The sequence below is a fragment of the Globicephala melas genome, chromosome 18 (genome assembly GCF_963455315.2).
Source record: "Globicephala melas chromosome 18, mGloMel1.2, whole genome shotgun sequence".
NCBI lineage: Eukaryota > Metazoa > Chordata > Mammalia > Artiodactyla > Delphinidae > Globicephala > Globicephala melas.
Window position 1 is genome coordinate 52,782,639 of NC_083331.1, and position 15,110 is coordinate 52,797,748.

Here is a 15,110-nt window from a genome sequence, read left to right on the forward strand (position 1 = left end):
TAAATTGATACATAACGCAAACATGCTACTTTTGTCAAAAGACATAATACAGCTCTGTTCAACAGAACTTTCTGCGATGATGTAAATGTTCTGTATCAGTTTTTTCCAATATAGTAGCCACTATACATACAGCTATTGAGCTGGTTGGTATGACCAAGTGGCTAGTGCAACTGGGAAATAAAAATTTAAATTTTATTGATTTTCACTCGTATTTTAAGTGCTTTTCATTAGAAGTTCTGACAAATTATATTTGTCAGTGAAGATGTATATGCCTTTGACAAATGAAAAACATCACAAAGTTAGTCCATAAATTAAAAATTGAAGATTAGAAGTCTAATAATATTTGATCTGAAATACTTTATAGATGATGTTAAAATTTAAACTGAGAAAGCATTATAAGTTATCTACAAATAATGTTACGTATTTTAAATTTAGTCAGTTACATCTATCTTGTTTTACAATTATAGTTTTTAGTGTAACATACCAAGGATTTTTAATAGCTAATAATAGGTAACATTTATAGAATCCTTAGCAAATGTGAGGCACTATTATGGCATTTTATATATACCTAATAATTTTCTATATATTCAGTATGTTAAAGATTAACACATTTAATCCTTATACCAAACCTAACAGGTAGGGACACTATTAATAGTTCCTTTTTTTTTTTTTAAGTAACTTACTCAGGTTGATGCTAGCAACTTGTGGGATTGGGATTTGAACCCAGAAATTTGGCTTAAGTTCACATTCTTAATTGCTTTGCTATAGTTCCTCTCCAGAAATAGTTTGCCTAGAAAAGGATTAAGAAAGAATGATTAATTAGTTATTAAAATGTGTTCATAAGGAGTTCTCATCACTTTGGAAAAATCCTATGCAATGTATTGCATTATAAGGTTAAGTGAAAAAGGATATAAAATTGAATACAGAGAATCATTCACTATGTTTATTTCTCCTTGCCCCCATAAAAAACTATGCTTAGGAAAAAAGACCAGAAGTAAATATTTTGTCTATCTTTTTTATATGTTCAAATTTTCTATAATAAGAAAAATGTTTATGGGACTTCCATGGTGGTCCAGCGGTAAAGAATCTGCCTTACAATGCAGGGGACGTGGGTTTGATCCCTGGTCAGGGAACTAAGATCCCACATGGCGCAGGGCAACTAAGCTCATGCGCCACAACTACTGAGCTCGTGTGCCTCAACTAAAGAGCCTGTGTGCCACAAACTACAGAGCCCACACACCCTGGAGCCTGCGCGCCACAACTAGAGAAGCCTGTGCACCACAATGAAAGATTCTGCAATCCTCAGTGAAGATCCTGCGTGCCACAACTAAGACCCGACACAGCCAAAAAATAAATAAAATAATAAATAAATAAAAATAAATCTTAAAAAAAGAAAAATGTTTATGAAAAAAACTTTAGTTATTAAAATTATAAAGCATATTTAAAATTTCTTTTTGGTTAATATTAATATTTGGTATTAGAGGAACTCTAAATTGAGATTGTTATGAACGTTTATTAAAAATTCTCCTGAAAATTTTGGCTATTTATTTTCCCATATGCTCACTCTGAGAATGACTTAGTTGACTCTGAAGATACTTTTATTTCTAATAAGTTATCAAGTCCATATTCCTTAAAGATATGATTTTACTTATTTGTCTGATAAACAAAATGAAACATTTTTTTCCCTGAAGAAACGAGTCATTGGTAGTCCTTAAGACTGAGCTCTTTGAACTGACATTTTAACCTCTCTAAGGCTGGCAAATAGATTGTGGGTGGAATAAAAAGTACATGTTTCACAAATGACTTTTGTCTTCTTTCATTGGTCTGAGTACTTTAGAAACCAAAAATACCTTTTGGATATGCCATATGTATACGACCTAAGATGACTTTTCCATAAAGCAGGGACTACATTGCACACACTAGTCTGGACTTCTCCTGAAATGTATGTAACAGACTTCTTGAATTGCTTACTATCAACATGAATCATTATGCTACCAGCTGCCATTTACTGAACACTGACTATCTTTAAGGCACTACACGAGGTATTTTGTTATCTTATTAAATCCTTACTCCAGTCCAGTGAGCTGGGTAATTTCATTTCCATTTTACAAATGAGAAAATTTATATGCAAAGAGAAAATTCAACATGGCCAAGGTCAGTTGCTATATAAGTGACAGAGCCAGCTTTCAAATTCAGGTCTGCCAGGGGTAGTAACTGTGAAGATTTATAACATATAACGAAATATTATTCAGCCTTAAAAAAGGAAGGAAATTCTGACACGTACTACAACACAGATGAACCTGAGGAAATTATGCTAAATGTAATAAGTCAGACACAAAAGGACAAATAATGTACATTCCACCTGTATGAGGTACTCAGAATAGTCAAATTCATAGAGACAGAAAGTAGAATGGTGGTTGCTAGACACTAGGGGGAGAGGGGAAAGGGAAGTTAAAGTTTAATGGGTAGGGAGTTTCAGTCTGGGATTATGAAGAAGTTCTGGAAATAAATGGTGGTGATGGTAGCACAACAATGTTTGACTGTATTAATGCCACTGAAATGTACAGTTAAAAAGAGTTAAATGGTAAATTTTACGTTATATATATTTTACCATAATTAAAAGTAACTCATGAAAACTCTTTAGCAGAGTTCTAGCCCATTATAGAACAAATACAAGGTTGAGGATCGTAAAAGTCTCTACCTATAATAATAAATGGAAGTGGGAAGGGGAGATCATTAGTGAGATGACATTTAAGTGGTCAGACCTAGTTCTATTTATATTTAGGATAAATGAGGGAAAATTTCATAGAGAACTATTAGATATTTCCTAAACCTCATTTACAAAGTGTGATATTTTGGTTACCTTTTGGCATATTTCCTTGTTGATATCAAAAATTCTTTAAAAAATAAGACAGCATCCTAAGAATGGATGCTATGCATCTATTACATAGCAATGAGATGAAGGCTTGAATCAATTATAGTCAATAAATCAATAATGAGGGCCTACTTTATGCAAGGTCCCATGTTAGGTACTGAAAGTAGACACATCTTATCCTCTACAGCCAGCCTGAAGGCAGGGGAAGTACAAAAAGCTGTAAAACAGAGAGGTGAGCAGGCCAAACGGCTAAAGCCTTTTGAAGGGAGCATTGAAAGGAATAGACAGAGAGATGGCAGCCTGACACTTACAGAGACAAACATGCTCACTCTCACTCTCTGAAACTAAAGGTCAGATATGAAAATATATTCAAATAGACCAGATGATGATGGATAGTTCTACTAAAGGTCAGATATGAAAATATATTCAAATAGACCAGATGATGATGGATAGTTCTGCACCAATTTATTCCTCCTGACCCTATTTTAGAGTATGAGTCCCCCTGTCCCCACCTTTGGCATTTTGAATACACACATAAGAGAAGGAGGCAGAAAGTGAAGGTTTGGTTATGGTATGGTTATGGTTACCCTTTGTATGGGAGTAGAGACAGAAAGTGGGCCAAGGGTATTTCTGGGGTTCTGGAAATATCCCATTTCTTAATGGGTACTGGTAGCATAGGTTCAGTTTATGGAAAATCTTTGTGCTGTACACTTAGGAATTTTACTTTTCTATATGTATGTTTATTTCAATAAAAAAATTGTTAAAAGTGAAATAAAAACCAACCCAGCAAATCCCCTTTCCTTCACTGATTTGTGACCTCTGGTAAATTCCTTAAGATTCTAAGTCTCAGTTTCCTGATATGTAAAATGGTAATAACAATAGCACTTACAGCATATGTTTGCTGTGAAATATAGTGAGATATATATGAAGCACTTAGCAAAAATGGCGGCAGCTTTCAACAAATGTTAGCCATTATTATGATAATTACAATGGCTGACAAATATACTATGGAATAGTTTTATTCCTGGATAACAACAACTGATGTACTTTCTATGGTTACACAGATTGGAGCTATTACTTATTTTATGATGACTCACGTAGAGCATAAGCCCAGTCACTTGGCCTAGTTGGGAGGCCTAACCAGCTTCTGTGTTCTTTTAGGTAGTCTCTATCTTCCCTATATTGTAATATTTATTCCACATTTTAAGTGTAAAAGGTATTAAACATCACTTTTTTTCTGGCAGTCACTGGAAAATGAAAGAAAGGAAAAGGGTCTTCAGAAACAATTACCCTTTTTATTTGTATGGTTACATTTCCTTTGAACTTCAATATAACCTGTGAGACAGATAAGGATCTGATATTAAATATGAGTAAACCAGTAAAAAGGGATGCACTACTGATACACACAATAACAGGATCAATCTCCTAAACTTCTTGCAGAGTGAAAGAAGCTTTGTAGACTATATGCTGTATGATTCTAGAATAGGCAAAGCTCATTCGATGTGAAAAACGAAACAGTATAGCGATCACCTGGTGGGTAGGAATCAACAGGGAAGGGTCATGAGTGAACTTTCTAGGGTGACAGTAATGTTCTTTCCCAGTGGTCAGGAAACTTTCTCTGTAAAGGGCAGAATAGCAAATATTTCAGGCTTTCTGGGCTCTGCCTCAAATACCCAATTCTGCCACTGTAAATGAATGGCATGGCTGTGCTACCACAAGACTTTATTTACAAAACAAGAGTTAGAATGTAGTTTGTTGATCCCTGCTCTATATTTCAAAAGTGGTTTGGGTTACACAGATGTATGTACTTGTCAAAACTCATCTAATTGGCCATGGAAGATTTGTGCATTTCACTATATGTCAATTTTATCCTAAAGGAAAAAAACCATAAAGAAATATTGAACTCTAGGCTGATGATAAGCATGTGGTTGGCAGTGAGGTACACTGATATCTGCAACTTATTTTGAAAGCTCAAAAAATAAGATGGAGGGGCTTCCCTGGTGGCGCAGCAGTTGAGAGTCTGCCTGCCAATGCAGGGGACACGGGGTCGAGCCCTGGTCTGGGAGGATCCCACATGCCGCGGAGCAACTGGGCCCGTGAGCCACAACTACTGAGCCTGCACGTATGGAGCCTGTGCTCTGCAACAAGAGAGGCCACGACAGTGAGAGGCCCGCGCACCGCGATGAAGAGTGGCCCCCGCTCGCTGCAACTGGAGAAAGCCCTCGCACAGAAACGAAGACCCAACACGTCCAAAATAAATAAATTAAATAATTAAAAAAAAAAAAAGATGAGTAAACCAGCTCAGCAGGTTCAGTGACTTACTTAGGAGCCTCATTGCTAAGATATGGCATAGTTGGGACAAAAGCTATTAGAAAATTATGTGGATCATTCAGGACGTAAATGAAGGCGATTAAGGTGAATAATAAGAGAATCTTTGTTTGAGCAATGGTGTCCAATGGAACTTTTAGTGATGATGCAAGTGTTCTTTATCAGCACACTGTCCAACACGGTAGCCACTAAACACCTGTGGCTAGTGTCACTGAGGAACTAAATTTTTAATATTATTAATTTGAATTGAAATGGTCACATGTAGCTAGGGGCCACTGTATGTATGTGCAGCTGTATTGTCTCAGGAATCATGGTAAAATCCCATGGTCAGGGGCTAACTTTATGTGTTTAGGTCATCTTATATCCCAACCTTATATGAATGGACACGTATGTATGTATGGGGTTGGGATTGTTTGGTGTTTAAGCTTGCATGCATACAACTAATGTTAGGTATCTACTCAGCTTTCAAAGACTGTATTTTTGGAGGGTCCATTTATTGTATTTTAAAAAGAAGATATTTTACTTGTTTCCAAAGCAGCAACCCCTGAGAGAATTAGCAACTATTTCAGAATTAATCCTTTTTGGTGGCAGTACATTTGACTATAATATTTCTTCCAAAGAAATTTTGACATGTTGAGTTCCTTTTTTTTTTTTTTTTTGGCTGCATTGGGTCTCCGTTGTGGTGCGCGGGCTTCTCATTGCAGTGGCTTCTCTTGTTGCGGAGCACAGGCTCTGGGTGCGAGGGCTTCAGTAGTTGCAGCAAGCGGGTTCTAGAGCGCAGGCTCAGTAGTTGTGGTGCACCGGCTTCGTTGCTCTGCGGCATGTGGGATCTTCCTGGACCAAAGATTGAATCTGTGTCTCCTGTATTGGCAGGTGGATTCTTAACCACTGCTCCACCAGAGAAGTCCCACATGTTGAGTTCTTGATGTGTCAGAGTTCTAAATTTTTGATTTTTATTTGTACTGTTTTGGATGGCTATTTCTTGCTGGATGTGGTGGGAACAGTCAATGGAGTATTTTGGATTGTTTTATGAGTTACTGCATTTGAACCAAGCTGAAAGTGGAGTGGCAGTTTCGCAGACAGCACTCTAAGGCTGCATTCACCGCTCTGAGCCTCAGTCTCCTTGTTTTCAAAATGAAGCGCTGGTGATCTGGAAGGTCCCTTCAAATGCTAAAGTTTTATGGCTCCATGAAAACAAACATTTGGATTCTCTCTTTTCCAAACAATTGGATTCTAAAGAAATTTCAGGGGCCTATAGTGAGCCAAATCATCTGCCCCATCCAAACCAAAAATAAACTAAACTTGATTTTCTACTCTATGTGCTATATTTATGTGTATGTGTGTGTTTTTGTAACATTGATGCTTTTCTTTTTAAAAGTCAGTATCTGGATGGTATGGTGTGAATGTTTGTGTCCCACCCAAATTCAAATGTTGACAATCTAATGCCCAAGTTGATGGTATTAAGAGGTGGGTCTTTGGGACGTGATTAGGTTCAGAGGTGGAGCCCTCATGAATGGGATTAACGTCCCTATAAAAGAGTCCCTAGAGAGATCCCTCACTGCCCCTGCTGCCCTGTGGGAATACAATGAGAAGTCAGCGGTCTGAAACCTAGAAGAGGGCCCTCACTAGAACCAGATCATACTGCACTCTGATTTTGGACTTCCAGCCCCCAGAACTGTGAGAAATAAATTTTTATTGTTTATAAACCACCCTATCTGTGGTATTCTGTCGTAGCAGCCCAAACAGACTAAGACGCTAGATAAAGAAGATTTGAGCTTGGTGTCTTTACCCTTATTGGGGAAATAATGCCAGATTTCTCAGTGATCATTCTCTATAAGCAGAATTTACAGATATTTCATGGGAACTTTACATATTATTGACAGGTGAAGTGGGATACATTATAAATATTTTATTTATTCTAGGACATAACTTCCAGATATAAAGGGAATTCCACCCCTCCCCTCGCCCCCCTTTTTTTCATTATCTTGGCTTACTTTGGCTCTGTTAGGCCCTTAGTTTCTTCCCCCCCCCGATTTGAATCTTAAGGCCAGGTAATGGCTATGAATTTTTTCCTAGTTCCAGAAAGGCAGCATCTGGTAAGTCACTCTGTCTAATTACTGTCATCATTTTGTCCCTTCAGATGTTGAATGCCCTTTATCCTCAGTACTGAAATCAGGCAACTTTGTTATATGGTGACCCTACTGTTAATGTTGTATTATGTTGTTAATGGTGAAGCAGCATACTGACAGCAGGCTGTTTAACAAATAAGGCCTGGTTCCTCTTATGAAGAAAGCAAGAGCATGATCTTTAACATGTTAAGAACACCTTGATATGTAGGAGCCATTTTTCTTTCCTAGTATTTTTTACTCTCCCACAGCTCCCACACACTTATAGTATTTGTCTTCTTACACGATGATCACACGTTAGTCAAGAGAAACCTGTCATAATAGGCAACATACTCAGTGCCAGCCCTGCGCTTCTGTGACGAAGGTGATTATCAGGCTTTCAGAGAAGAAAAGGAAACAAACAACAACACAAAAATGTCCTGCTTTAGTATGGTCAAAGAACAGCCTTCCGTATTCAAGGTAAAGCAAAGACCATTTTAATAACTTACAACTTAGCCCAATTTAAAATATGTAAAATCCTTAAGGTAAAATGGCTGTCGATTTGCTCACATTTGTTGCTCATGACCACACAAAGGGAAAATGAAAATGCTAAATAAAAATATTGGAGCTTATCGAAATTCAAACCTTTTCTAATTGTTGCCTGGTGGTGCCTCTATACACAACAGTACTTACACAAAAATAAAGCTGATAGGAAATAACAACATGAAAATTTATTTTAATTCTCTAAGCTAACTCTCTGGTACTTCCTCCCTTTCTCTCTTCTGTTCCCCCCCACCCCGTCCTTTATTATACAGAGACAATTTCTGCTTGTAGCATTTAAATAAACATGTGATAGTCAGTTCTCTTTGTAAACTTGGTTAGGCTATAGTCTCAATTATTCAATCAAACACTAATCTAAGCATGATGTGAAGGTATCTTAGAGATATGACTAAAGTCCAAAATAAGTTGATTTTAAGTAAAGGGGATTAGCCTCGATAATCTGGGTGGGCCTGATTCAATCTACTGAAAGGCCTTAAGAGCAGAATTGAGGCTTCTCTGAGGAAGAAGAAGTTCTGCCTGTAGACAGCAGCTTCCAGAATTCCAGTAGCCTGAGTTACAGATTTTGGACTTGCCTAGCAGGTCCCCAAAACAGGGTAAGCCAACTCCTTGCAAACAATCTCTTCATATCTATCTGCTCTTGGTCTGTCTCTGGTTGAACTCTGACTGATAAAGAACGTTAGCTATGGGGCTTCCCTGGTGGCTCAGTGGTTAGGAATCCGCCCGCCAATGCAGGGGACATGGGTTTGGGCCCCGGTCCGGGAAGATCCCACATGCCACGGAGCAACTAAGCCTGTGAGCCACAACTACTGAGCCCACGTGCCACAATTACTGAAGCCCGCGCACCTAGAGCCAGTGCTCTGCAACAAGAGAAGCCACTGCAATGAGAAGCCCACGCACCACAACGAAGAGTACCCCCGCTCACCGCAACTAGAGAAAGCCCACGCGCAGCAATGAAGACCCAACGCAGCCAAAGATAATAAATAAATAAATATATATTTTTAAAAAAGAACATTAGCTATGTTTTAGAGTCTTTCAACATACTGGAGGAGAAAAAAGAGACAAAGGAAGTAGATACCTGATTGTCAAGTTGCTCGCTTTACAAGATTTCCTCTCTAAAATTGTAGAGCTGAACAGATGACAGGAATGTCAGAACCAGTTAAATAAGGAACACCATGTGAAGCTAAAATGAGGTTCGAGCCTACAAACTGCTTAAAAAAATCCACATACATGGTAACAGAGATAAAACTGCAGTAATAATTATGCTTATTTTCATTTACTAAAATGACGATAGTGTCTTGTATTTTCTAAAATCTACTTTAGAATTTAATATACAGAAAATAATGGCTAGTGAATTTTTATTAGGTAGAGATAGAAATCTTCAGACAGAGAATGTGATTTTACCTCTTTTTGATCATTCTCTAGATAAATATACAAAGTCATACATATTCCAAATGCAACGAACTGTTAGGACCTGTGGTCACACTAACCATCAGTAGCTACTTGAGGAGTAGTTCTGTGTTGTAGAGGAAGGGATATAAAAACTAAAAATCACTGAAGAAGTAAGGAAAATTTGGAGCATTTGCCTACCTGTGATTTAGGCCAGTGTAGATGGTCATGTGCAGGCAATGGCATGTCTGCTGCTCTTTTTTTTTTTTTTTTTTGGCAGTACGCCAGCCTCTCACTGTTGTGGCCTCTCCCGTTGCGGAGCACAGGCTCCGGACGCGCAGGATCAGTGGCCATGGCTCACGGGCCCAACCGCTCCGCGGCACGTGGGATCTTCCCGGACCAGGGCACGAACCTGTGTCCCCTGCATCGGCAGGCGGACTCTCAACCACTGCGCCACCAGGGAAGTCCTCTGCTGCTCTTTAATTGGTGGGAATCTCAACAAAAATCCTACACATGTATACACAGTTTAGCATACCTGGTTAGAGGTTCAGAGGATGATAGGGAGGATAAGAAATTGGTTTACTTCTGGAGCGAATGCCTCTGCTTCTGGGAAGGTAAGAGGGATTCCCAGTGGGAAGTATGTCCAGGCAAAGGGGTCCCTGTGACTTGGCTTGACAGCATCACTTTAAAGAACAAAATCAAAGTCATTCTTAACAGGAAGGCTGTAGATACATTGTGTCCACATGAGAAAATGGTAACAATGGAGGGTACTGAGGGTTATTCTGGAGATGAAACATCAATTATGTGAAAGGGCAGTTGTAGTCATTGAACATAATTTTGATAATAACGTTCTATCACTTTATATCTTATAAAAAAAGAGTTGCCTGCCAACATTTCAGTTCTACTACAAGGATCAAGCCATCAGGCACAGCAATTGTCTTCTGACAGTGTGCCCTGAGGGGGATTCAGGATGGAGAAAACCAGAAAACATTCTGTGCTTTGAATATACTGGCCCTTAGATAGTTAAGATGCACATCTAAGGAAAAATTTCAAAGGACCCCAGATTCTTGCATCTTCCCATACGTAGATAAGCGCTAAAATCATTTTAACTTGAGATGTCTGTTCTTTGTGATTAGCAGTAATCTTTTTATGCTTGACTACATGTTTTTCCCAGCAAAAATAGTTCATAGATATCCTGGCTCCGCCCTTGCCTCTTCGGAGCAGTTCCTCAGAGCTATCTGAGAAGCTGTCTCAGAGCTGCAGTCCTCAGAAAGTTCCGAGTAAAACTTAACTCACAACGTTTTGCGTTTTTCTTTCAGTCGACAATATTGGTACTTGTCTAGGTTGGGCTCTCGAGGAAGCAGATGCTGATATGAAGTTATGAGTGCAGGAGCTTTATTGGAGAGTTAACATCTGTGAGAGCAAAAAGGATTGGGTACGGAGAGCTGTCACATCATACTGCAGAGCTGACAAAATCTCAGCTAGTTCAGCAGGGAACTCTGAAGCAGAGATTGCCCCTTAAATGGGTCCAACGTGAGGCAAAAGTGGGGCTAGACTACTGCCTTGTTTAGTAAACAGCAGGGTGCAACCCTGAAGACAGCATGACCTCAAGGTAGAAAGCCAAGCCAAGGAAACATCAACAAAACTAACAGCTGGATGGCGCTAGGCAGAGTGTGCTTTCATGACAGGGACTCCAGCCATCTTATCTCCATGTCTGTCACACTGGCAGTGTGGCACTAGTTAACTTTTTGGTGGCTGTATATTTGGAGATGAATATTGATTAGGCCAGAACAAGACGTGTTAGTGAAGTGTACTCTAATTCTAAAATCCCACTTGAGTTTATAGTGGTAGACCACCACCAATTCCTTAGGTAACTAGACTTGTCATCACCAAAAGATTAAATATCAAATTGTCACCACCAAAAGATTAAATATCAACATCTCAAATGTTGCTTAAGGGCTCTAGAATGATAAGAATATCATTACCCCCATATCTTCCCCAAAAAGTTGCTCCTAGTGGGACAACTCAGGGCCTCTGCTTGTGATGGCCCATTACAGGTCACACTGGCTTCGTGGAGAAATGGGCAAAAGGAGCTCAGAGTAGCTCTTTGGAGAACAATGAGAATCTCTTATTTCATACAGATCAAGGAGGTGGCATTTAAGGAAGTCAGATTGGCTCTTTGTGACACATCACTTTTTTTTTTTTTTTGGGTCTTCTGCAGAAATTTCACAGTAGTGGTGGACAGAAAGAGACAAGACTTGTTTTGTTTGTTTCTTTGTTCGTTTTAAGGGTGTATTATACCATGGTGCCTAATATAGTGGAGGCTCTGGAGTCTGTCACTACTTACGAGTGATTTGGCTTTGGACAAGTGGCTCTCGGTGCCTTAGTTTCCTGATTTGTTAAACCGGGATTGCAATCGTGCCTACATCATGGAACAGTTGTGAGGATGAAATGAGATAACACGTGCAGTTCCTGGCTTGGGAAGGGCTCAATACGTATCAGCCGTTATTCTACTTCTCTTTCCCCTCTTTCTCTTCCTCCTCTTCACTGAAGACCCCCTTTCCTGTTGAATTTTGTCACCTCTCTAGATTAGCAAAACATTTACAAAACTTGGGAGGAGAGTAAAATTGAAAGAATTTGTTACTCTAACAAGATTTAGGATGTTTGCTTTTTGTCAGGACATTGGTTTTCACCGGTATGTTCCCATTACTGTTCGGGTGTGCTAGGTGTAAAGAATGGCCTCTGTCCTGAGCAGCAGTCTATTTGAAAAACAAATGGACATATAAATGATTAATGAAAGTGCAACTGCATATAAAAGTAAGTTCTAAATGAACCGTACAGACCATAAATGGTGTAGGAATCTAATTTCATTTTGCTGAACTGGGGATTGTTTTGATCATTGAAAGGTGATACCATTTGGGGTGAAATTGTGAGAGTGAGCGCTTGTACAGTAACACAATGAAATGTCATGTTTATTATCTTAGAGTCTAAAACACATTAAGTTAGACCTAAAGAAAGTTTAAGGACATTTAAGTATGACAATATCATTGCCTCTTATTGTTAGCCTATTAATTAACACTCTCTAACCACCAAATGTGTCAAGACGGCAAAAATACGAAGAACTGCTCATCTACTTGAATAAAGCAATCAGAGGAAGGCTTACATTTTTTCAGCTGATCTCTCAATGAGTTTCTCTCTTTATTGTATTTTTGCTATTTTAATTAGGTGATCAGGCCCACCCAGTAGCCTTCTTCATTCCAGGAATCTCCTTTGGCGATTAGGAGGGAAGTTAAGTAAAAAAGATAGCTGAGCCAGGTCACGTGGGATCATCGTTTTCAGGGTATAGAAAGCAGGTCTTTGGGTTAAAGAGTACGCTGCCCCATCATACTCTTCTACTTGCTAGAGAAACATGCTTTGCACCCCGTGGGAGATACTCACACATAGTAGGTCATGTGTGGTTAACCGGATACTGAGATCGTCTGACAATGTTAAACACGGAGTAATTCCTTACTGTTAAACCCTTTGGCATTATTGATATGAATATGACCACAAGAGTCCTATATTGTTTCATTATTTTCTTGTATCCTTCCAGCAACCTAGTGCTCTAGAGGCTAGAGGCCTCTTTCCTTGGCGAGATACATGAGTATGGCTGAAGAGTCCCTGTTGGATTCTTAAATCTCTTACTACCAGGAAGGGGACAAACAAAACAAGCTGACAAGACATCCCTTAGCTCACTGATGATTCTGAATAAGAGTTTTAGGAAGGTCCTAGAGACGGATCTCTGTGCCTTGTCCTAGGCTGGGTGAGTAATACGAGGAAGTGTTGGGAAACAGGGTGACCTGTCCTCAGGTGTTCTAGGAATGCGTCCCCGCTCTCCTCGACATCTGTATCTGTGCGCTGTGACTGTGCCTGCGCGAAACCCGTCCAAACAAAAAGACCAATCAAAGACGGTGATGTTTTTTCCCCTGATCCTTTTGCCACCGCCCACTCCGGACAGGCTGACAACCTAGATTGCTCCCTGGGACTTGCCTGACTTTTCCACCTCCACCCACCCAGCTAAACACCGCCCCCCGCCCCCCGCCAACTCGCGACGCGGATGGGACGGCGGAGGACCCAGCGAGCATGCGCGACCATCCCGAGCATGCTCAGTAGCGCTTGCGGTGCCCCGGACCTTCGGCCCAGAGCTGCGGCCGACGCGGAGGTTTCGGCGGCTTCTGCGGCCGTGACGGGAAGTGAGGTGGTGCGGCTGGGCGACCGCGGCGGCACAAACAGAGGCGGAAGGGTCGCTGCGGCGACGACGTCGTCGACCCGGGTGACCGAGGGGGCTGAGCGCCGAGGGCACTCGCCCGCTCGGAAGCCGGATCCCGAGCCAGGCAGGATGGATCATCACCAGCCGGGGACTGGCCGCTACCAGGTGGTGAGTTTCTGGCCCCAGCCCGGGCCTCCTGCGCCGGCGAGGACCCCGGGATTGCCCCCCGCCGTGGCCCCCAGAGTCCCTTTCCTCGGGTTATTCGCGGAATGGAGGACGTGCTGGCTAATTTATTTTTGGCTCTTCTGGCAGGACCTTGCTTCCTTCACACCTCTCGGATGGAGCCTGCCTGTGGCTCCTTTGAGACCTTTCTTTCCACACCCCAGTCTCCTTCGAGGTCCCCATCCCTCCGCTGTTAGATACCCCTACGCCTCCCTTTAAAACTTGTATCTGTTTTATGTCTCACTTTCTCGATCATTTCGTTATGCCCTGACCCAGACACTTCAGAGATATTCCTGCGGATTGTATACTGGAAATGAGTTCACAATACCTGCTGGGAAGGTGTCGCCGTCATAGATGGAGTCGGTGGGGAGGAGGCAGGTGTAAGCCCTACGTAGGGTGGGAAGTGTATTTGGTAAAAAAAAAAAAAAAATGTGGGCTTAAAAATCGTGCAACTGTAGAGAATAGTCGTGGGGCTGAACTTGTTTCTCAGTTCTAGTTAACCTTGTCATTTTGTCCTTTTCTGTTTTGTTAGAATTAAAAGTGATTGCCGTCTGTTTTCTATCACTTTTTTTTTTGGGGTAGGAGGGGAAACAGGAAGTTTTACTTAAAAAATGCTAATCTTGTTTGAAAATTTTTCTTTAAATACAAGGTTTTCCAGCTTAACCGTATAAACCTTTGTATGTTGAAATGAGTGAAAAGTGCCCCTCTACGTTTTCCGTGTCAAATTTTCTAATTTTTTTTTCTCTGATACTAATTCCGGTGGTGTCATTGGAGATTCCTACGTAAACCTTATTTAAAAAATGGACCCAGCAATAGTTGACTGTTTCGTTGCAGCTAGGTAGCATGTTCTTCTGTAAATTTTGAGGTGGAAATTTAGTTAAACCTATTTACTGAGGGAGAGGAGAAAAACATTAATATGGAGAACCGACGATGCAATTTAATAGTACTGTTTGTGAAATTTACAAATATAGATATGTTAGTGCAGATTTCATGTTTCAGATCTATTTGCAAGGAGACACTAAGTTGTGAAGTAAAGAATTTCTATTAATAAGTGTATTTTGACATATGCAAAGGCTACTGAAAGATGAAATCCCAATGTATGTAATTTTGCTTTTTTTTTTTTTAAGATAAAAGCTCAGGAGGCTTCCACTTCATCTGGTTTACATCCGGTAAAACCTCCAAATGATGTATATTCTGAATTCTGTGAAAATTTATCAGTATTTTTGGAATGGTTTGGAAAATATTTCCAGTTTGGGAAGGCATTTTTCAGGTTGTTAGTGTATACACATTTTATTTTTTAAGGCATTCCTATTTTTGCAGATGTTAGTAAAAATAAAATGCAATAGGTAAATATTGAATACCTATTGCATTTACTAGTGGGATT

At 40.1% G+C, this 15,110-nt stretch overlaps 1 protein-coding gene across 2 annotated transcripts in view; it reads left to right on the top strand.

The window, feature by feature from the left end:
* The first annotated feature begins 13,267 nt into the window (after positions 1–13,267).
* NDFIP2 (Nedd4 family interacting protein 2) overlaps positions 13,268–15,110 on the top strand; it is a 64,152-nt gene continuing 62,309 nt past the window's right edge. The window contains exon 1 of one of the 2 annotated variants that reach the window (XM_030856924.3): positions 13,268–13,672. In XM_030856924.3, the coding sequence (XP_030712784.1) occupies positions 13,352–13,672 (321 nt within the window). In that variant the 5' untranslated portion in view covers positions 13,268–13,351. The remainder of the gene's footprint in view (positions 13,673–15,110) is intronic. The other variant, XM_030856922.3, reaches the window with a different exon arrangement.